Genomic DNA, 24,331 nt, shown 5'->3' with positions numbered 1-24,331 from the left:
CCCTTGAAGTTTTCTTCTGCCCAAAGTCCTCGCTACACGTGACTGCTGAGGCTAATCAGTGGCCTAAGGAAAGGGACCTGGGATGTCACAGTGTGACGCCTGAACTCTCTGCAAAGCACTGGGAACAGGAGAGGGTGTTTTTTTTTTTGTTTTTGTTCTTCATGGGGAAGTTGGAAGGAAAAAAAAAAACCAAAAAATCCTGGGCAACCTCTAACTCTTTGTATTTCCCTTCATATACTAGGAAATATTTGGGGATTGTTACTTGTGGATTGCTATTGTGTTGTGTTTTTTTTTCTCTAAGTGTAGGTGTACATTTTGCTATGAAAAAAGTCTAATACCCTCAATGAGTACTTAACAGCCCTTTTCAGATTGCATTTACAGAAAACACTTGTTATTAAAAAGTAAAAATGTACATAAACAGAAATGTATGGCTATACATTAAACATATGTAAAAAAAAAAAAATTAGATGGAACATTAAAATGGCATACTGTTGCAACAAATGTCGTTTAAGGATTAAATGTGTACACTGGGCATAGACTGAAAGTGTGATCTGAACAAGTCCTTAATCAAAAAAATTCCATATTTGAGCCCCACAAAAGTATGTTAACTTTTCTAACCCACAAAAATTTTATTTTGTTAAAATGCAAGCACCAGTGGCAGTGAATTCTGCTGCTTTTATTACTAAATTAAGAAAACATTACCAAATGCAAGGGGGGAAAAAAGAAACAAAACTGTGCTTTTAATGATTGCTCCATGACAAAACAAGCTAGGATTAGCTTATACGTTTGTTTCATAAAGAAAGGAAAGTGGGAGGGAAAAGAGAGGAAATCACTGTTAAGATAGAAGAATAAAATATCTAACAAAAAGCTTGAGGGAATCAGAGAAGACATTTTTCCAGAATTAACATTTATCACCTACCCATGGAGCTGTAATCCCCTAACATTGTCAGATCCATACACTTTGAAAGTAGTGGCAGCATGCATTCGAAAAGGGGACACTATAGGACATGTTCTCCTTTTAGGTTTAGGTCCTAGTGGTGGAACCTTCTAGTGACTAGACACTTCCTGTAGACAGGTGATTAATGTTGATTCTGAGAAAAGCCCTTTAAGGAGGAAGGATCTGCAACTGCTAGAAAAGCTGGTAGAAGACAACTGTATTAGAGTACTTTGCTCTAGTAGAATTTTAGAATTCATGAATTACAGCTTCTGCAGAAGACACCAAACTCCAATAGTTTAGTTAGCAACCACACAGATGTTACAAACATTACAAGCCATAAGCATGTTAGGCAAACCATGTCAATGGTGTGGTTTCAACAGCATTAGCAGATGTCCTCAGTGCCACATCAAAGGCTGTAAAAACGTAGACTCCGATCCATCCCTGTAGACGCCAAAAACTTAGCATTTTGACCAAATGCCAGACCTGTCGTGAGTGCGCTGTGATCTGTGGAGAGAAGAAAATTTAGAAAAAAATATAAGGAATCAACTTCCAAGTTACCACCAGGTTAAGATGTGATCTTTGAAACAATGGTACAAGGTCAGGATTGAAAAAAAATAAAATAAAGAACTAAATACTGCCTAAGGGCTTGTTCACATCTGCGCCCGGTCTCTGTTCTGCAGGTTTCCGTTTCCTGCACAAAACCGAGGCAGGATACGGAAACCTGCAGGACTCTTTCATGCCCATTCATTTGAATGGGTTTGAAAGATGTCCGGCCGTGAGTGGCGGTGAGCTTTTTATTTTTTTTAAAATCGGACACAGAGTCGGACATGCAGTACTCCGTGTCCGATTTAAAAAAAACTAGTTTTGCGACGGAGAGCATAAAACGCTCACCGCCGCACCCGCTTCGACAGCTTGCAGAAGACAGAAAGCTGAGAACGGAGACCCGAACACTAGTGTGAACCTGGCGTAAATGGTATATATTCATCTGGCATCTTTTCTTTCTGATTTTATCAGTGACTAATTTGCTAAACATCTGGCATATATTAGATCAGAAACATCAAGTAAACCCTTCCCCTTTGTTCTGTTAATGTTCCTTAACTTGACAAATCTGTTTCAGAGTCCTAAGAAAGCCAAGTAATACACCAGTCAGTGGTGTAAATACAGACTGCTGCTGAATCAAAATCTAATAATATAGATTTCTAAGTTATCACACATCTAGCTAGTTTTGCCTTTGCCTATCTGAAAAAACTGGGTGATTTGCACAAAGTATATAAAAAGCCATACACATGCAATTCTCCCCTCTACCTGGTGTAACCCTTGCTCTGGAGCTTGAACTGCCTGCATTACACTCAATGGCACTCCATTATTAGATCATAATACTAAGTTCACATGTAGGAACGTGATGTTGATTATGAGGTAGAATCCGCCATAATGGATTAAAAAAAAAACCCAAAATCAACCCAAAACAAGAATACTGCTTATTCTTCAAGAGTATTCCTCCTCTCACTGAAATGAAAGTCAGACGGAAAAAGCAGCTATTTGTATTTGGTCCCGCCCAATAAAGGCAGAACACAGTGGCACTCAGTCAAAATCCGCATCAGTTTTTGTCTTGCAAAAAAAAAAAAATAATAATAATTCTGCTTCAAATTCCTGCATGCATAACAAGAGATGAACCATACAATGCATTTTTTTTCTCTTGTTTTCATTCTGTTTTCAGCGCTTGGTGTTCCTTAGCGCAATTTGAGTCCCATTCCACAGTTCCACATTTCCTTCTTTTCTTTTTCTTTCAGCAAAAACTTAATCCTAATAGAACTTGGTAATTTTAAAAAATGTATAGTAAGAATTTTTCTACATGCCCTAATAGAAAGACAGACCTGTGAAATGCAAAACTTCAGCCCATTGCTTGCAGATATAAACTTGGATGTCCGTCCCTCCAACCGCAAGATATGTTCCACTCTGATCAAACACCAATGATCGCACCTATTCAGAAAGACAGTGGAAAGATTGCATTTTGCTTTTCTCAGTTAATTGCAATTTCAAAAGCCATGAGGCAGTGTTTTCATAGTGCATATTTTAATATCTGCAAGTTTATTGTTTTTTTTACCTAAACTTTTTACTTAGTAAAGTTTGTAGTTTATTTTTATTAAATATTCCAAATTTTACTGTTCTTACCTACTCCACTGATTTTTTTTTTTAAATAGGGATGCTTTAAAAAGAACTTTTCATGTCCTCTGGCATCTGCGGTTTTATACACTGCTAGAAAGCCGACATTGCGCCAAATTCAGCGCACTGTCAGCTTTCCGGTCATTTGCCCCGGGAGAAGAGATATCGGTGCATTTACTGATACCTCTTCATTTTCAGAAGGGAGTTTCTGACAGTCTGTGAGGAACACCCCTCCTGACAGCAGTGTCCATTGCGCTATACTGTCAGAGGGGGCGTTCCTTACTGCCTAGCCATGACACTGAGCAGTTAGGAACGTCCTCTCTGACAGTATAGCGCTATGGACAGTGCTGTCAGGAGGGGCGTTCCTCACAGACTGTCAGAAACTCCCTTCTGACAGTGAAGAGGTATCGGTAAATGCACTGATATCTCTTCTTTGAATGGGTTTGAAAGATGTCCGGCCGTGAGCGCTTTATGCTCTCCGCCACGAAAATGTTTTTTTTTTAAACCGGACACAGAGTTGGATATGCAGTACTCTGTGTCCGATTTCAAAAAAGAAAAAAAAAAAAAAAAAAAGAAAAAACCGTTTCGCGGCGGCGAGCATAAAACGCTCTCCACTGCTCACGCCAGGACCCGGTCTGACAGGTTTCCGTCTTCTGCATGCAGTAGAATGAAACATCAGAACGGAGACGCGAACGCTAGTGTGAACCTAGCGTAACTAGTTTCAGACTACCAATGAGCAGACAACTTGAAAATAGATTTTTATACCTGGTATCCTTCTTCTAGTTGCAATGTCTTAAAGTTCTTTAGTTTCCGCAAATCCCACAGTTTGACACTGGAATCGTCAGCAGCAGTTGCCAAGTAGTAACCATTTTCTGAAAACGCCACGCATGATACAGGGCCAGAATGTCCAGGAAAATTGGCTACATTTGATCGTTCCTAATAAAGACCATAGACAAAACATTAACACTTTGTGTTTTGCTTCACAATAGGATACAAAAGATACATATACACTACATTGTGCACAAAAAAAGTGTCCGAAACATAGGGTATATGAGCCACAAAATCAACCACATCCTGACACACCACACAGTTAGGTGTACTTAGCTTTAATAAGCCCCACACTGAAGAAATGCAGCGTGGAAAACGCATTGGGAGAAAAAAAACCGCATTTCGTTTTACAGTAATTGCAAAGTAAACAAGATTTGGATGACATCTCATCCACACAAATGCTGCGTTTAAAAAAAAAAAAAAAAAAAAAAAAAAAAAGTGACAGTATTGTCCCTATAAATTTAATAAGGGAAGAAAAATGCCGCAAAACCACCTTTTTTTAGCTGTAATTCGTTACATAGGGCCTAAAGCCGCTTCCCCTGCCCCCCAATTGCATTGCATGAATCTTATGTCAATGTCTACTAATAGTAGTTCCAACAAAGTCTGGGATTACACAATGCTTTTATTGCTGCATTGTTTTAACTGCAGTAATGAGCAGCCATTGTTACTTATCTTTTTTTATGCTAATGGTAAATCCTTTTGGTTCACTAGTCATTAGCATACACTCCATGCATTTTAATAATAATTAAAAAAACAAAAATAACACCGTTTGTATGGCACCACCCCTCCCTGCTCATTTGCAGGTACTGTATTGTTCGTGGTTGATACGCTTTTCGCATTTGTTTTACATTTCCCATTTTAATAATAATACATTTTATTTATATAGCGCCAACATATTCCGCAGCGCTGTACAATTTGTAGGGTTCAAATACAGACAGAAAGATACATTACAAAGAAAGTCATTTCACACAATGGGACCGAGGGCCCTGCTCACTAGAGCTTACAATCTATGAGGTAGAAGGGGGTGACACAAGAGGTAGCAGAGGCGGCATTGCTTATACAGGGGTCAGACACTTCTGTAATAGAGGTGACTGTCATTACACAAACATAAAACTTTATGAGCCGTCACTAGTGGTGTTCTTTAACATGTGGATGGAGCTTGGACCTATAAAGTTAGCCTGAGATGGCATCATATGTGGGGTAATGTGGGAGTGGGGACAGAGGAGGGTTACATTTTGGGGATTCTATTTATAGTACGGAAGGGTTTACGTTAGAAATTGGGATAGGCCTGTCTGAAAAGATGCGACTTTAGTTTGTGTTTGAAACTAAAAATTGGGAGTTAATCTGATTGTCCGGGGTAGAGCATTCCAGAGAAGTGGTGCAACTCGGGAGAAGTCTTGTATACGAGCATGGGAGGTTCTGATAATAGAGGATGTAAGTGTTAGGTCATTGAGTGAGCGGAGAACACGGGTTGGGCGGTAGACAGAGATGAGGGAGGAAATGTAGGGAGGTGTAGCATTTTCTATATTTGGTATGAATCCAGATGTGTGAAAAATGTAAGACAACCATAGACTTTCATTGGTGTGATGCATTAGCACAGGGGAATAAGGAAAAAAAACAAAAAAAAAAAAAACTGCAATACCAAATGATTAACCCCTCCGATGCGGTGGACAATAGAAACATTTGAGTGTTTTACCTTTAAATCCCAGATCTTAATTTGAGAATCCATGGTCCCCGTGCCAAAAATAAGTCCATCAGGATGAAACTGAGCACAGGTAAGAGCTGCAAAGAGACACACCTGAGTTTATATCAAACTTATAAAATTATGACGTATATCAGCCTTTTTCAAATATTAAACACTATATATACTCAGACACAAAAAAACCCATCTGGTTCTTACTAGGCGTTAAGATTAGTCCACATCATGAATGGCTAGTAGAACAACCTTTAGCTTCAATAAATAATATATAAGTAATGATCTTGTGACTCAGTCTCATCATTCTAAAGTTTGTGTCCATTTATTTATTCACAGCATTTCGACTGGGTTGAGGTCTGGACATTTTTTTTTTTGCTGGCCATTCTGTTGTAGATTTCCTTCTGTCTTTGGGTTCACTGTCTGTTTGCATGACCCAGATTTGGTCCAGCTGTAGCTGTTAAATAAATGACCTCACATCTGACTCAAATACTTTGGTATACAGAGTAGTTCTTGGTCAAAATCAATGACTAAAAGGTACCCAGGTCTCATGGCTGCAACAGAAGCCTGAACTGCAACCCATCCACCACTGTGGTATGAAGAGTTTGTACCAATATACTACCGTATTTTTCGGACTATAAGACGCACCTTAAGGTTTTAGAGGAGAAAAATAGGGAAAAAAAATTTTGAAGCAAAAACTGGTAAAATACTTGATATATGGGAGTTGTAGTTTTGCAACAGCTGCAAGGCCACATTGACAGGTGACCCTGCAGCTGTACGGGGATGCATAGAGCGTTTTTTTTTTTTTGCGGGGCCAGAAGTACTTTTTAGTTTACCATTTTGGGGAATATCTATTGCTTAGATCACCTTTTATGGAAAAAAAAACAAACGGTGGTTTATGACATATGATTTTCTACTTTTATATATATATATATTCTAGGGACAGGAGGTGATTTAGAACTTTTATTTATTTCATATTTTTAAAGCTTTTTTTTTTTTTTTTACTACTTTATTCCCCCCCCCGGGGCTTGAACCTGCGGTCACTTGATTGCAAGTCCCATAGACGGCAATACAACTGTATTGCCGTCTATGGGACATTCTGTCTATTAGTATTACGGCTGGTCATAGAGACCAGCCGCAATACTAATACAGCAGTGACAGGCCTGGGAGCCTCATTAGGCTCCCGGCTGTCACCCGAACAGGTCGGCTCCTGCGATATCGCCGCGCAGGAGCCGGCCTGCATCTTTACAGGTACGGGGGAGAAGGGGCCACCGATACTGACCCGGCATCCGCTGTACTAGAGAGGCGGATGCCGGTGAGGGATAGACGCCGGGGCCTGAGACATCGCTGCGCTCCTCTGCCCTGCATGAAGCCAGCGGCGGGGGGACGGAGGAGCGGAATAGCATCACTCCTCCCGCTGCTGGCTTCATGCAGGGCAGAGGAGCGTAGCGATGTCGAGGGACCGGCACCTGTAGTGGCGTCTATCACTTGCCGGCTTCCGCCTCTCTATTACAGCGGGTGCCAGGCGCCACATTCGGCCTATAAGACGCACCCTTCTTTTCCCCCCAAATTTGGGGGAAAAAAAGTGCGTCTTATAGTCCGAAAAATACGGTATATTTGGTCTTTGCCAACCATCTTCACTTTTGGTCTCGTCTTTAGAAAGTCTTGAAAATGGACAGACTTGTGAATAAACTTTCTCACTGCAGAACGATGGACATTAAATGGTTTGGAAATGGCCTTATGATCCTTCCCATATTAATGGGTAGCAACAAATGCTGCTCTAAAATTATTTCTGAAGTCTTTTCTCCTTGGAGTTGTGTTTGAACATGCATGAATGCTCCATGATAGCAAATTACCAAAACTTCTGCTGACATAGTAGTGGTCACATTTACTACTGATCAATTAAAGGGGTATTCCAGGATATACAATTTTCAGCAAAAAGGTTGGGGAAGGTAAAAAAAAAAAAAAAAAAAATCCAAAACAATAAAACTGCCTAACTTGTTTTTGAGAGGTTTTTCTTGTGTATAGGTCATCTGTATGAACATTTCATTTTGGAAAAAACTCTTTAAATTTTTTGGAGAGGGGAGGAGGAGAAAGACAAATCTATCTACAGCATTAAATGAATCATTCCTATCAGAATGTCGGATAGTAATTCCTGATAAGCCAGCTGTGTTGTGAAAGAAAACAGTCCATAGTGCGGCTTTCTATGGTTTGAGGAGCTCTCCCCTCCTCAGACTCATACTATACAGATATGATCATTGGCAGAAGGAAGAACATAAGTGAATCAGGCACTTATCAAATAAAGTCAATTATGAAGCTGATCTTCATGTGCCAGGCACTTCCTTAGGCGGCGTTCACATGGAGTTTTTTGGTCAGGTAGCATTCTATTGAGAGGCTTTTTTTGAGGCGCATTCCTGACCAAAAAACTCCATGCTTGTGAACTAAGCCTTATAGTAGCATCTGCCAGAGAATTGCCTACTGCAGTTCCGTAAGAATTCTATTATATGGAGCCCTGAACATTTTATTCTATTTCAGTGCCAGGCTCATCTCCTTGTCCCTGCCTATTATTTACCTCTGACCTGTTATGTAAGAATGCTAGGGCTTCTACACAATGTTCAAACTTCTTTCTGCCCTAAGCTGAGTGAATATGCCACCGATTTACCAAGTTCAAAGTTACTGTTAGCAGCTTGTACAATGAGCCTTTGTCCATTAGGTCTCTGTTACAAGTCTTAACTAAAGGCTTCAAATTGCTTGCTCCAGCCTCTAAGCAGCTGGAAGGAACTTCTGGGCCCTTCATTGTGGAATCCGAAAAAGCACTTATAATGGTTAAACCCTCTGAAGACATGGCGACTACCTTTTTGTGTTATTTCTTGCTTCCAAACTTAATAACTTTTTGATTCTGCTTTAGTTCTATAGAGGCTCATTTTAGCAGGAGAGACTACTGTACTGGGAAGCCAAAAAACATTCATGATGATGGTTTCCTTTTCTTACAGGTTTAATTTTTATAGCGTTCACCATGTGGCATAATTTCCTATATGCTGAGAGTCCGTACTAAATTTAGAAAAATTTGAATTTTATTGAATTCACCATATTTTGACATATTTCCAGTGTACAGCATCCTTTTTGTGCATATGTATTGTAGGAAAAGTAAGGCAATTTCTATTATATCTTTTACATTATTTCATACATTGAAATTTTATATATTTTTAAAAATGGTTCTCCACTTCTTTTTACAACCCCATGCTAAGGAGCTTTTCCTTGCAATACAGACACTGCAGAACTACTGGCTGCAATCCATGGTGAAATTGCTACACCACTTGCATGCCTCATTTGCAGTTTAGCTTTGGTAGGCCTGGGAGAGCCATTCCATTACTGAATTTAAAAATGTAAGTGAATGTAACTACTGAAATGCTGAGGTTGTTTTGACCATGGCATTTTAGTGTTTAAATGCTCACAATCAGAAACCTCTCTGATCAAAGGCGACGTTGCTAGGTCCCTGCTGTGTAAAACAGCGGAGACCTGGCAGCTATGGAACCTAGTCAGCTCCTGAGCGGGCACCACATTGAAAATGCTATTATAGTACAGTAGATGTCCTTGCTTAAAGCAAACAGAGAACAAGGACCTTTCTAGTTTTACTGTGTTTACTTGTAGTGAAAATGTAGGGACTGCAGAAAGAGCTATTAGAGCAAAATGCCAAAAAGGATGCACACTAGATATATTACATGAAAAAAGTTAATTGTGGTAATCTACCCATCCTATATATGCAAAGTTGTTTATGACTGGAGGCACATATTAAGTGGGAAAAATAATCTTACCACAGCCAGAAGTTTCATCTGTCACTTTTGTGAGAACACGTCCTGCATGAATGTCAGAGAATGCCCAGTACTAAAAGTGAAACAGAGAATGATGTAAAAATAGTTTCCTGGAAAGAAATAGAATATAAACTTGGTTCCAAGACATTATTACCTGGTCATCTGAGCAGCTCAAAAGGTAGTCTCCAGTTGCATGCAGACTCAGACCAGTCACGGCTCCTTCGTGAGCTCTTAAAACTTGAACACAAGAGGCTTCTGGCACAGACCAGACACGTATTGTAGAATCAGGTGAGGCAGAGAACACCAATTCCTAGAAATACACCAATTTAGGCATAAACAAGTCAAACACTCAAATCAAGAAAATGTACTTTAAACAGCGTTTGATAAATCTAAGCTTATATCCAATCAAGAAGGTCAAAGCATAGCACCTGAGGACAATCACTTCTGGCTCCAGCATGTCGATACACAGGAGAGGGAGCTATGCTCTGCACCCAAAACATATCTTCTCCCCTCCATCATAGACTGTAGCTTTTCAACCCATGGTCTGACAATTACCGGTGTATATTATAGCATGCAACTGCTCTGAACGGATTAGAAGATAGTAGCAATGGAGGTGGTGAGGAAAAATCTCACCAGTGATACAGGAGGCTGTGGCAGTATCCATATTGGACACCCTGAAGAACACACAAGCTGTTATCTCATTCCATACCACCAGAATTATGGAAGTGAAGGGGCGTTTTTCCTTTCCTATACGGCAAGCTGGCAGCTCTGCTTAATCGAGTTAAAGGGTTGTCCAGGCAAAAATGGACAACCCTTTTAAAGTTAAAATAAGTTGAGGGAAGTGAGAGAAAAAAAGAAAAAGAAAAAAAAGAGCATACTCACCTGTCTCTGTTGTCCTCCTGCGGCGTTGTGTTGAAGCCTCTGATTGGCCTCAGGGGTCACGTGACCACTGATTGCCTGTACTGTGAAACGTCACAATTTTTCCCATGGTGTTTCCGCCACAGGCAAATCACGGTGTTTCTGTCCTGTGAGGCCCCAGCCTGAGGGTCTCAAAAGAAATCCTACCAAACGTAAACTACTGTGCTTAGAGCCAAGGCCTGACAATGGGCTTTTAAATTGCACTAATGTATATTAAATACTTTTGTACAAGGATTATGCCTTGGTTGGAGCAGGACACTGAAAAAAAATAATCATTCGGCGCATTGTTCGAAACAGTCGGCTAATTAGTCCCAAAGCAGAACAATTCTTAACATTGTTTAAAAAAAAATAACCAGGAAAAAAAAAGGAAAAACCATTGTACCTGGGAAGGATGAAACACAACATTGGTGACCTTCTTGGTGTGACCTTTAAGAGTTGCAAGGATCTGCTGAGACATGGCATCAAATACCACAACACTCTTATCCGCCCCACCTGTGCGGAAAAAATAAATAGTTTTTACAATGGCCTAATACAATCTTACATGCACTAAAAGCACTTCATCCTTTTCAGATTGATCATTTGTGTATGTAACACTGAGGCATTTCCTACTGAAGAATTACAAGAGTATGCAGCAGCGGATTTGCAATGTACTTTAATGGGAATTTTCTCGGTGGCCTAGAGTTCTGCATACATCTGTGCAACTGCAGATCATTGGGGTAATGAACAACTCTGTTCCTCACAAACAGAGAAGCTAGGTTTACAGGTACACGCCACAGCACCAGGTAAAGCTGCAGCCTCCGGTCCAGGAGGTGATGTCTCAACACCAAAAAGAAAGCGGCACGGAACCCACGTCATAATCCGCCCCCTCACAATGGTGTTCTATGGAGACCGCTAGCATTCTTTTTTTCCGCTACCGGCATGTTGCCTCTAGCGGAAAAAAGAAGCGAGCTGCCCTTTCTTCAGGCGGAATCCACAGCTGATTCAGCTGCGGTGTCCGCCTCAAGGCAGTACGCTCCGGACTAGGCCCATTCATTTGGGCCTAATCCGGAGCGGAAAGCCACGACGGGATGCCGTGCACTGCACTGATGGGGCGACGGGATGCCGTGCACTAAGAATATGCACATGCAGATCTGCATGTGAACTAACCCTAATAGAGTTGCTTTTTCCCCATTCCCCACCATCATAACACTAAGACTTTTGAAAGGGCCCACATTTTGATTTTCTTTTGATGTATTGAAAAAAATAATTTTGGAAGATATCTTACTTTCATGGGCGTTGGTACTCCTTGTCTCGATCTTTGCTAACTTTAATTTTCATTTCATTCATAACACATCATCACTGAATGAGTCAGGACGAACATGCAAGTGGCATATAGTGTATTCCAATCAGTTTTCTTTTTAACGTGGCACGTTCCATCACCATAAAAAGGTATTCACCCTTAGAAACGATGTTTCTAATGCCCAATGCTTCTCAAATACGTTGGAGGAACTAAGTGCCTATAACTTGGTTATACAAAAGTCCCACTAGACAAACACAAGAATCTCTTACCTGTAAGTGTTTTGTTGGTGTCTGTTGGACACAAGTCCAAAGCCAAGATGCCAGGAACACTTGCACTGTGTAAACCCTTATAGATGAAAGCAGAGAAAATGACTGCATTAGACAAAACAATGAAACACTGACACAACCATATATGCCCAAAATCACATCATCTTTCCAGCTTCCACGGGCATTACAGTAAACCTGTAATGCCCTTGAAAGCTAGAAAGATGATGGGGTTTGGGGCATACATAAACAGCTCCAGTGTGGACAGTGAATTTTTAACAGTATTCACTCTACTGGTTAAAATTTTTTACCAATACAGAATTAGATTTCTAGTCAACTGTGATTGACTCAGCTCTACTCTTGTTGCTTGTACATACAGCAGAGAAGAGTCAGTCACATAGTCAAACGTTGTCATGTCAGTTGTCGAAGCCAAGTGCTCTTTTAACTGTGTTTTTATCATTTTCACACCTTTCCGACAATTTTCCCTGTGGAATAAAGCGGAGGCTCCCTCAGACAAACCCCACATGTTCTCAATTTTTGTACTTGCAGAAAAATGAGAAGAAAATAGAAAATGCGCACAGACTGTATGCAAGAGCAAGTCCAGCCCACCCCATCACTGCTCTGCAAGTACAATATAACTATACAGAGCAACAGAATATTGAATGGTATGTTGGGGAGGGGACTATAACTATGAGAGAAGTGTGCTATTCACTCACTATTACAGTAATAGTACCCCCCCCCCAACCCCCGTGTCAGTTAAAAACATTACTTATGGGGGAGAGGGACTATTACCTTATGAGGAGAAGCTATCAATTGTCAGGGAGAGATCTATTACGTGTGTGTGTACACTATTAGAGCACTATTACAGTATTAGTGCACCCACAGGTAACGTCATCACCTCAACCCTCCCCCGCGGAAACATTGGCTTCACTGAAACAGGTGCAGAAAAGGTTGGACTGGAATAAAGCATCACACAGCAAAATTTGACAATGTAGAATTTCCCCTAAAAACCACACAACGCTTATCCATGGACTGTGTCTTGTATTGCAACTATTTCCTATTTAAATGAGCACAACCAAATTCCAATACCACAGTGTATCCCAAAATAAAAATCTTCCTTAATGGTGGAGGTCTTCTCATAACCAGGCAGTGGCTCTTTGCCCTCCTCTGTAACATAAGGGGTGTGTGCAGGATTGGGGGGGGGGGTGTCAAGAGAAACAATGGTGAACTGAATAAGCATTTGGCCAACAGTTATCAAAGATTTATAACCACCTTTAGACACTGCATGAAAGTTTCAACTTAGTCACTGCTACTCATAGCACAGAATAGGGTCTGCAGACACTCACCACATGTGAGGAAACTTGATGATATTTGCTGAGCTCTTCTGGTTTGACCAGATCCTCTGGGACAGTTTTGCCTCGCTGCAAAATAAATCAACACACCCTTAAAAAATAAATAAATATGAAAGCAAATCCTATACTTTTCTACAACATTATCATCTGCAACTCTGATAGTATGCACTACACATTTATGCCCTTGATATGTACATACTGAATTTCAGAAGAAAAAAAAATCTGACATGTAAAAATGACATGCCAAATGTTTTGATTCATGGTGGTCTGAACACAGATGCCCACTTTAAGCTAAACCAGGGAAGCAAAACCCTCAGCTACGTGCTGTGCCCTTCCAATTGCGAACAGATTTCCTTAGGTAGGTGATACAAAAGCTGATAAAAGCTTATACAAGCCTATACTAAAAGCCTATACCGCTTGTTCAGCTCTGAATATGGCAATCAAAATTGAAGGGGCACAGCACTCACCTGGATGCTCCCGTTCCTTCATTTTTATAGTTGGTAAAGTTCATGTGCTGTCTTAGTTGCAAAATTAATTGAAGCCTCTCAAAACAACCTTACCTTTTTACGCTCCGTGGTAAGCACTGTTGCTTTGTCTTGAAGCTGCAGAAAAAGAAAAATGTATCAACATCACTCAAGCCAAAATATACAGGAGTGTATTGGTTAGACAGTTACAGATTTACCTTCTGTATAATTTCTGCCGACATTCCTACCAATTCTCCCAAGTCCATAGCCTCTGCAGAACCCTATAATAATGATAAAAAAGCTATACATGTATACAAACTGCATGGAGGGGGGGAGGGGTGAATCAATAATTGGTCAAATATACTCACTGCTGCACCAGGCTGAGGGGTAGGATTGGCTTGAACAGAAATACCAGCTTGTGGCTTCAGTGTAGCCAGAGCTGCAAAGCAATGAAAAAAACACCACCATATTTTACACAAAGTCTAGCTATTTATAATACTGTTTTTTGGGTTTTTGTTTTTAGTTTTAAAATCCTAATTAAAACAAGAGAAATAAAAGTCGCTGAGCGACGTCAAGTTCTTAGCATGTTAAAGGGATTCTACCACTAAAACACTTTTTTTTCTAGTTACCACGTCGGAATAGCCTTTAAAAAGGCTATTCGTCTCTTACCTGTGGAAGTGCTCTCCGCCGCGCCGTTCGTTCAAAATACCGGTTTGTACCGGTATGCTAATGAGTTCTCTCGCAGCGATGGGGGCGTCCCCATCGCAGGAGCAGCGATGGGGGCGTCCCCATTGCAGCTCGAAAACTCACCGCAGCGCCGCCTCTCCGGTTTTCGTTGTCCTCCCCTTGCCTCTTCAGCGTCTGTCGGACGCCTGCGCAGTATGCTCTCTGTTCGGCGAAGATTGCCGAACGTACTGCGCATGCGCGAAAGTTCGGTGCCCGCACTATGGCTGGGATCGCAATTTCGCGCATGCGCAGTACGTTCGGCAATCTTCGTCGAACAGAGCGTACTGCGCAGGCGTCCAACAGTACGCTGAAGAAGCAAGGGGAGGACACCGAAGACCAGAGAGGCGGCGCTGCGGTGAGTTTTCGAGCTGCAATGGGGACGCCCCCATCGCTGCTCCTGCGATGGGGACGCCCCCATCGCTGCGAGAGAACTCATTAGCATACCGGTACAAACCGGTATTTTGAACGAACGGCGCGGCGGAGAGCACTTCCACAGGTAAGAGACGAATAGCCTTTTTAAAGGCTATTCCGACGTGGTAACTAGAAAAAAAAAAGTGTTTTAGGGGTAGAATCCCTTTAATCAGTGCTGCTGTAATTTATCTAGCATTCACTGTTCCCAAGTAACAAGTGCAGTTAGTTTTCATGCCTGATGTCCTATTTAAGTTCTGTAATGTCAGTAGGCCAGTGTCAGGAAAGGGTGTGCGATTCAGAGGCAGCCAGTATCAGAGCTCAGAATCACACCCCTTTGTCTGCTCCTGCCTGACACCACCCTCTTGACAGTAAAGGGCCTAAATAGCATATTTAAAGGGGTATTCCCATAACTCTTGTTCTGCAGCCTGAAGGCTCTGTGCTCTCTTCACTTCCTGGATTTCTCAGCAAATTGGTGGGTGGGGTTTCACTTGCTCTGCTATGCTTTACCACAGTATGACGCTGATGTGGAAACTGATGTAGCAGAGCTGGATTACATAGCTTGTATTACATACAGACGTAACGGACTCCTCATCTCAGCCCTTTTCAGCCAAATTCAATTAAACCGTCTGATAAGTGGAAAAGCTAAAGAGAGACTTCCTCCCCTCCTGAGAGCAGGCAGCTACATCACTTGGGAAATGAACAGATAAGCCCAGTGGCCATAGAAACGCAGTGTCAACAATGAAGTGAATTAATTAAAATAGCGGCCAAACAAAGCAGTTTTGATAAAGCAATGCATTTAGGAATATTCTTAAATCCACATAAACTAGCAGCATAGATAGGATGCTTTTCATGGGGCAACCCCTTTAACACCAAAATTAACAGCATTGATGCTTGGGAACGTTGAGGGCTACAGAAAAATTCCAACTGTGCCAGAAACAGTAGAGCAGCATCTATTAAATGGCATGAAGATCTTGACTTGTTGGAGGTGGGGAAATAACTTCTTTAATGACTAAACTGCATCCCTAAAGAGTTAAACTATACGATATTCAAGCATGACAAACTGGCCTTTAAAAAAAAAAAAAACTACGTACCTTCACGTGCAGCTGTTACTTCCTTAGTTAGACGGGCTATAACACGACAAGCAGCATCATGCTGGTAGAGAGCATGGGAAAGTTCTTGTCGAGTGGTCTGTAGCTGCTGTCGCAGAGTGAAGCTATGAAGCATTACTGCATCCTAAATATGAAAAGCCGTGTGATTTGAGTTACAGAGTTTAGATACAATATATATATATATATATATATATATATATATATATATATATATATATATATATAAACATTAACTCTTCATTTGATTACTTCATTTACTCTGAAAAGTATAGCGTACTTGAAGGAAGGCAAGTAGCAGAAAAAAAAAAGAGAAGGCAGAAAAGAATGAGTTTATGCATGCACATAACCTTCCAGTATCAGAGAACTACTCACCCATTCATCCTGCAGGGATTTGAGGATTGCAGGGATACTTGTAGCAGAAGGTGGCTTTGGGCGAATAGGGTGGGCAACTAGAGGAGATGGATACCAATGTAAGCTTCAATATGTTATCTGAACATCCTTACAAACAAAATGAATTAATTTTGGTGAAACCTGTTTCTTAAGTACATGTGTAAATTGTAAAATAGAAATTTCATTATAAATTTCATTAAAGAGGACCTTTCACCATATCTGGGCACAGGCAGTGTTATATACTGCCAGAAAGCTGACAGTGCGCTGAATTCAGCGCACTGTCGGCTTTCCCGATCCGTGCCCGGTGTAAAGCGCTATCGGTCCCGGTACCGTAGCGCTTTACAGTCAGAAGGGCGTTTCTGACCATTAGCCAGAGACGTCCTTCTGCCTCGTGGTGCCAATCGCGCTGTGCTGTGGAGCGGGGAGGAACGCCTCCTCCCGCTCCTGATAATGCTAGTCTACGGACAAGCTGTGTGAGCAGAGGGAGGGGGCGTTCCTCCCGGCTCCACAGCACAGCGTGATTGGCGCCGCGAGGCAGAAGGACGTCTCTGGCTAATGGTCAGAAACGCCCTTCTGACCATAGAAGAGCTACGGTACCAGGCCGTAAGCTCTTCACACCGGGCACGGATCGGGAAAGCAGACAGTGTGCTGAATTCAGCGCACTGTCAGCTTTCTGGCAGTATATAGAACTGCCTGTGCCCGGATATGGTGAAAGGTCCTCTTTAAACAAAGAATGTTACGCATGAATAAACACGTTACACTGTAATTTACAAAGTTTCTTTACAGAATTATAACATTTAGGGTGCTATTCTCACATTCAGCCAATCTGCGGGTGGTATATGCAGATACCACAAATGCTGCACCTGCACTGGCTATTGCTATGTTATAGAAATAGGTGCAGCAATTTGCAGTAAACTACATAAGGCAAACATTTGACCGCACAAATTATCAGCATCCTACAGTGTTGGCCAAAATATTGGCACCCCTGCAATTCTGTCAGATAATACTCAGTTTCTTCCAGAAAATGATTGCAAGCACAAACTCTTTGGTAATATCTTCATTTATTTTGCTTGCAATGAAAAAACACAAAAGAGAATGAAAGAAAAGTCAAATCATTTATCATTTTACACAAAACTCCAAAAATGGGCTGGACAAAAGTATTGGCACCCTCAGTCTAATACTTGGTAGCACAACCTTTTAGACAAAATAACTGCGAACAACCACTTCCGGTAACCATCAATGAGTTTCTTACAATGCTCTGCTGGAATTTTAGACCATTCTTCTTTGGCAAACTGCTCCAGGTCCCTGAGATTTGAAGGGTGCCTTCTCCAAACTGCCATTCTGAGATCTCTCCACGGGTGTTCTATGGGATTCAGGTCTGGACTCATTGCTGGCCACTATAGAAGTCTCCAGTGCTTTCTCTCAAACCATTTTCTAGTGCTTTTTGAAGTGTGTTTTGGGTCATTGTCCTGCTGGAAGACCCATGACTTCTGAGGGAGACCCAGCTTTCTAACACTGGGCCCTACATTATGCTGCACAATGTGTTGGTAGTCTTCAGACTTCATAATGCCATGCACACGGTCAAGCAGTCCAGTGCCAGAGGCAGCAAAGCAACCCCAAAACATCAGGGAACCTCCGCCATGTTTGAATGTAGGAACCGTGTTCTTTTCTTTGAAGGCCTCTTCTTTTTTTTCCTGTAAACTCTATGTTGATGCCTTTTCCCAAAAAGCTCTACTTTTGTCTCATCTGACCAGAGAACATTCTTCCAAAACATTTTGGCTTTCTCAGGTAAGTTTTGGCAAACTCCAGCCTGGCTTTTTTATGTCTCTGGGTAAGAAGTGGGGTCTTCCTGGGTATCCTACCATGCAGTCCCTTTTCATTCAGACGCCGACGGATAGTACGGGTTGACACTGTTGTACCCTCGGACTGCAGGGCAGCTTGAACTTGTTTGAATGTTAGTCGAGGTTCTTTATCCATCATCTGCACAATCTTGCGTTGAAATCTCTCGTCAATTTTCTTTTCCGTCCACATCTAGGGAGGTTAGCCACAGTGCCATGGGCTTTAAACTTCTTGATGACACTGCACACGGTAGACACAGGAACATTCAGGTCTTTGGAGATGTACTTGTAGCCTTGAGATTGCTCATGCTTCCTCACAATTTTGCTACTCAAGTCCTCAGACAGTTCTTTGGTCTTCTTTCTTTTCTCCATGCTCAATGTGGTACACACAAGGAAACAGGAGAGAGGTTGAGTCAACTTTAATCCAATTCAACTGGCTGCAAGTGTGATTTAGTTATTGCCACCACCTGTTAGGTGCCTCAGGTAAATAACAGGTGCTGTTAAATACACAAATTAGAGAAGCATCACATGATTTTTCAAACAGTGCCAATACTTTGTCCACCCCCTTTTTTTAAGTTTGCTGTGGAATTAAATCCAATTTGGCTTTTTGTGGTTTTCCATTGAAGACAAATTAAATGAACATAATAATACCAAAGAATTTGTGATTGCAATAATTTTCTGGAAGAAAATGAGTATTATCTGACAGAATTGCAGGGGTGCCAATACTTTTGGCCAACACTGTAGCAGTAAAAATTGAACTGACCTTTAATATCAATCAACTGATCTTCACTCAGTGGTTGATTAGTTACTGGATCGGTCCCATTTTCAGCCAGATATTTCTCAATAAGGCGCCTGTCAAAGACATGACCAGATAGCGGAGACACACAAGGCCGGTCCGTGACCTCATTGCTGACTGCAGAGAGAAAAATAACAGACTTCAGGAAGTGTTTTATAACTGAAGGTTCTCTTTAATAAAGCTTTAAAAAAAAAAAAAAAAACACCGAGACCCTGCACCAATTAGGTTAGCTGAGTGCTTCCTGGTGCCGGAAACAGCCCTGCTCCAATTCAAGAAATGAGTGCATCTCCGTTTACTCTGTAGTAGTGGCTCCAGGTTACTGTGGTGCTGAACCTATAACTTAAAGGGGCTCTATCAGTAAAATCATGCTTATAGAGCCCCACATATGCGTAAATAGACTTTAAAAGGCTAGTCAGGCACCGGTAAAGTTGTATCAAAATCCCCTCCGCCCCCCCCGTTTTAAAATAAAACCTAAAACAGAACATGTTCAACTTACCGAGATTGCCTGCCCCCCCAAGCATGTTCTGTTTTAGGGTTTTATTTTAAATGGGGGGTAGTTTAATATAACTTTACCGGTGCCTGAATAGGCTTTTCAAAGGCTATTCACGCATATGTGGGGCTCTATCAGTATGATTTTGCTGATAGAGCCCCTTTAAAGAGCAGTGCAGCTTCTAGCCCCATCCAGCGCTTCAGATGTAGGTGACAGGAAGCACCCATCTCAGATGACCTGTGTAGGGTCTGGGTGCCAGACAACCACTGTTAAGATATTGATGATCAGTATAAACAAGATACCAGGGGACTGGAAAACTCCTTTAGGCAGAGATCCCACATTGCGTTTCCACCACTGTCTTTTCTGCAATGGCTAGCTACATGGGGCCTTAGCCTTAATCTATTTAATTTACCTTATACATCTTGGTTGCCTTACTTCAGAGCAAAAAATTTCCACCCCTGCCTGGTGGCTATTCCCAATTGAATGCAGTTCTATAGTGCTATCCTATATATTACACAACCAGCTACAAACAGACTGGATTCCCACTGAAAAGTTGTTTTTTTTCAGTTTTTTTTTTATTATAGAAATTTTTACAACAGTCTAAAATCCTCAATGCTGAGGTCTGTCTGAGTTCACAGAACAAATTTAAAGGGGTTGTCTGGGATATCTAGAAATCCCTTCACTAGTCTAAACACCCTGACCCTCCCTTCTTTCTAAATAACATAATTTATCAAAAGTGGAGAATTACCCATATCCCATGGGGCGGCTGAAGGGCCTCTGATGTCATCAAAGGTCCTCAAACAACACTATATGCACAATATTTGACTATGAAGTACAGGCAGGAGCAACTCCATTCTGTGTTACATACAGAGACTGCCTGTCTCTGCCATAATGAACACACTTAAATTAGCTAGCCTGATAACTGGGAGAACAGAAGACGAGTTCAGAAATGAAAGCAGCTCCTCTCCCCTATCTGAGAGCAGGGAGCTAGATCACATCGTGTAGACAGGAATAGCTAGATACACAGGCTCGCTCCCGTGCACTTAGCCCCTCCTCCCTCCCCCCTGAGAGCAGGCAGCTACATCACTTGACTTTTGAGCAGATAAGTTAGGGCTGTGGCCACAATGAATTGAATAAAGTAAGATAGTGGACAAACAAAGCAGTTTTGCTGAAGCAGTGTATTTAGGAAAAGTCTTACATCCACATTAACAAGCAGTATAGATAGGATCCTTGTGATGGGATAACCCCTTTAATAAAATGTAGTCAATAAGTTACAGGCACCCCAAAATGGTGGCAATGAAAAGTACCTCGAATACCGCAAACACCAAGCCCTCATATGGCCACATTGCCAGAAAATAAAAATCTAGCTTGTACAATGTGAAGACAAAAAACCCAAAAGTCGCCAAATCATTAGGACATAAGTGGCTGCGACTAGAAGGAAATGTATAATCTGTGCGAGCGTTTTCAGGGGATACCCCATATTTAGAGCTTATAAGAGAGAATACACCAGCGCTGGTCCCCAGAATGCTCCTCTTCCCCGTCCGTGCCATAGGAGCTAGTGGGAAAATAGAATGGGATTTGGTGTACCCAATTTACTCCGCACAGCTTACATATTCACTTCTGGGTTACTAATGCTCACTACATCACTTGATAAATTCTTTGAGGGGTGCGGTTTTCAAAACGGGGTCACTTTCTAGAGGTTTCCACTGTTTTGACACCTCAAGGGCTTTGTAAATGTGACATGGTTCCTGAAACTGATCACAGCTAGATCTGTCCTCTAAAAGCTCCTTGGCGCGCCTTCCCTTCTGCGTCTCGCTGTGCGTCCATATATTAGTTTACACCCACAAGTGGGGTACTATGGTAGTCCAGAGAACTTGCATAAATTGTGGGATGCATTTTCTCCTTTAACCCCCCCTGTGAATGTGCAAATTCTAGGGCTAAACGAAAATATTAGTAAGTTAAAGCATTCCAAAGTTATTGCCACAAAGTGACATGTCAGTTTTGAAAAATCGAGCATGGTGAGGAAGTCAACAAGTGCCATCGGCGGGAAGGGGTTAAGTAATAAAACTAATACAGTGAAGGGAGTGCAATTATAAGTTTATTTTTACCTGCAGAACCCCTTTAAAAATAATGTAACATCACTTTTTCCTCCCTTCTTATGCTTTCTCTACCTTCTGTGTCAAGATACTAACCCCTCGCACACTACTCCTAAATACGTAAGGTAATTTTTACTATAGGTCTGTTCGGTCTTGAACTTAGGAAATCTGGTATGCAAAGCAAGAATATAGTGAGGTGAGCCACATACTCATGTTTTATTAGAAGGAGGGTTTACTCAATAGTGAGGTTCTTTTTTGCAGGTATAACGTATTGGCATAAAGAAATGAGTCTCTATGCCATTACACTGTAGAAGTGTTTAAAAATAAAATAAAAAAGTATTTTGTGGCTATAAAGCAGCTACATTCACACTACTACAATGTCTCTCCGAAAATAAGACCTACCCCATGGATAAGCCCTAGTGTGTTTTTTTCAGGAGTTTTGGAGTATGCTTGAAATATATGCTCTACCCCGAAAATAAGCACCAGCCCTAAAATAAGCCCTAGCTTCAGTTAAAAAAAAAAAAAAAAAAGTGTCCAGCTATACATGGAAAAAAGGAAACAGAATATAGTAGAACAGATACAGCAGACCCTTCATCAATGAAAGCAGCCGCTCCAAAAAGAATCGCACCCCCTAATGCCGTGACCCCACAATACAGTTCCTCATGTTGCGGTGACCCCATTCAGTTTGGAACACGCGTCCATAATGGCCTGCGTTCCAGCTGAATAGCGCTGCTGCAGACAGTAGTGCAGCTTCTCAGTGGCTAAAGCCATTGGAAAATATGTATTTTCTGATGGCTTTAGGCATACCTCCCAACTTTTGAAGATTAGAAAGGACAAAATATGCGGCGCGCGCAGTTTAGCTCCGCCCACTTTTAGGTTGACTCCGCCCATTCTGATTCATTTTTCATGTGCTACCACACAGTATAATTCTCCTACAGTCAACCGTACATTATATGTCCCCTCGCCATCTCTCCCCCAGTTTCATATAACCCCTTCATCTGCCCCCAGTTTCATGTTCCCCGTCCATTTCTGTCCCCAGTTTCATGTCCCCCCATCTCTGACCGGGACAGTTGGGAGGTATGCTTTAGGCGACCCCTGTGTTTTGGTAAGCCCTAACATATCTTTCAGACCCAGTCTTATTTTCGGAGAAACACAGTATTGCTCTGATTGGACAAATAGACTGAAAAACTAATTAAATGAAAACTGATTAAATGAACACATTATCACTAAATCTGTCAACATTGACTAATGTTAAACACAATATTAATGACTATGTTGAAAATAGAAACAGGAGCTCTCTTGCATCTTGTTTAATTTTTCCATGCATACAGCACAACAAGATGATGCTCATTAGAATGTTCTCTACAATACATTGTAGACGGTTTAATAAATGAGTTACCAGGTAACCGATTACTTTGGTCGCAACCAACGATCACAGTGTTGCTCAGCAAATTTAACACTAGTGTTCCTGAATGGAGACAAATTGAGACCCCAATGTGTCAAAACTTGAAGTTGCAAACAACAACGCTCTACAACTTGTGAAGGAGCCGCAGGGCAACATGATGATCTGGGTGTCAAAGTCACCATGTAGCCTTAGCCTACATGCACATGACCGTGGTTGAACTGTACAAGGATAACATCTGTGTATCGGCACAGACCCTTCTGATTAGTGACCTCAAGCAGCAAAACTAGGTATAGGATCTGTCCTGATTTTTTCCCTGGGCTCACTGCCGCATACATAAGGCTGTGACAATAAACGACATGAGTAGAGATGACTGAGTCAGTTGCTGTGTTTTTCACAGCGAGCAGAGACCACACACACCATGTGCACAGAGCCATACTATTTCCAGTCTCATACACTGCGAAGTGCAATACACATGTCGTTACGTGACAAGAGTTTAAAAACTACAACTTGCAGCATGGCGTTTATTGCTCAGCTTAGACATGCAGGGGCGATTAGTAGCAAAGACCTGCTGCCTCAATCCCTGAGGTGGATCAGACACCTCGCACCGACTACCAGCCCAGCAACGACGACACAGTGACATAACCGCTACACATGGGCTTAATGTTTGCAGACAACAGAACACTGCGCGCATCGATGGGACTTACTGAAGCAAGTGAGGGACATGTTGCTGCGCTTCCTGACAGTTACAAGTCTCCGTACCGCTCTCCTAGCGTGTTTCCACTGCCGCCTACCCCGCTTTGAAAAGCACTCTCCTTACGTCGAAAAGAATAGGAAAACGTGCCGCCAAGTAACACGACGTGACCTGGCTCTTGCCTTCCGCTTCCGCGCCAAAGCTAGGCACTTCCGGTTAACTGATTTTCGTACTGGAGCACTGCGTGATAGAGCGCCCCCTCCACTTCCGGTGTCTGGGTAGTTACGGTTGCGAGTAGAATGGAGTTGCTCCTGGTAAGTTCTCTCTCGAGCAACTCCAATCTAATCACCTCACTAGTGCACGGGCTAGAATGGAGTTGCTGGTTGGAGGTCCTACTCCATTCCAGACAATTCATTACTGAGGTGACTAGATTCGAGTTGCTGGAGGGAGGACCTGCTAGAATCAACTCCAATATGGACTGTTCTAATCTTTATCTTTACTGAAATTACTAAAATGGAGTTACTTACATGAGCTGCTCCCAGAAATCACCTCACTACAGGACCAGCTAGAGTGGAGTTTCTATAGGGAGGTTCCTGGAGTATTGTCAGAACTGGCCAAGAGGAACATTAACCCCTTCCCGCAATGGCACTTTTTGATTTTCGTTTTTGAC

General features: G+C 41.8%; 1 protein-coding gene across 1 annotated transcript; it reads right to left on the bottom strand.

Annotated features, from left to right (window-relative positions):
• Window positions 1–661: 661 nt before the first annotated feature.
• On the bottom strand, window positions 662–23,909 carry PRPF19 (pre-mRNA processing factor 19). The gene is made up of 16 exons (XM_075258350.1): window positions 23,675–23,909; window positions 18,947–19,096; window positions 16,328–16,404; window positions 15,938–16,079; window positions 14,078–14,148; window positions 13,928–13,990; window positions 13,806–13,847; window positions 13,240–13,314; window positions 11,900–11,975; window positions 10,734–10,843; window positions 9,588–9,743; window positions 9,437–9,506; window positions 5,625–5,710; window positions 3,866–4,036; window positions 2,812–2,917; window positions 662–1,441 (listed from the first exon to the last, which is right to left on the bottom strand). Exons 1-16 carry the CDS (start codon window positions 23,691–23,693, stop codon window positions 1,344–1,346), a joined length of 1,512 nt encoding a protein of 503 aa, XP_075114451.1. The 5' UTR covers window positions 23,694–23,909; the 3' UTR covers window positions 662–1,343.
• Window positions 23,910–24,331: the final 422 nt, after the last annotated feature.

This window comes from Leptodactylus fuscus, chromosome 10 (genome assembly GCF_031893055.1).
Source record: "Leptodactylus fuscus isolate aLepFus1 chromosome 10, aLepFus1.hap2, whole genome shotgun sequence".
NCBI classification, from domain to species: Eukaryota; Metazoa; Chordata; class Amphibia; order Anura; family Leptodactylidae; genus Leptodactylus; species Leptodactylus fuscus.
This window is presented reverse-complemented; position numbering and strand designations above follow the sequence as displayed.

What these genes read in the sequence shown, in the direction of transcription:
- PRPF19 (XM_075258350.1), bottom strand. An exon ending in AATCCCTGCAGGATGAATGG is followed by an intron (nt 16,080 to 16,327) that starts GTGAGTAGTTCT and finishes TTTCATATTTAG; the next exon opens with GATGCAGTAATGCTTCATAG. An exon ending in CCCCTCAGCCTGGTGCAGCA is followed by an intron (nt 13,991 to 14,077) that starts GTGAGTATATTT and finishes TCATTATTATAG; the next exon opens with GGTTCTGCAGAGGCTATGGA.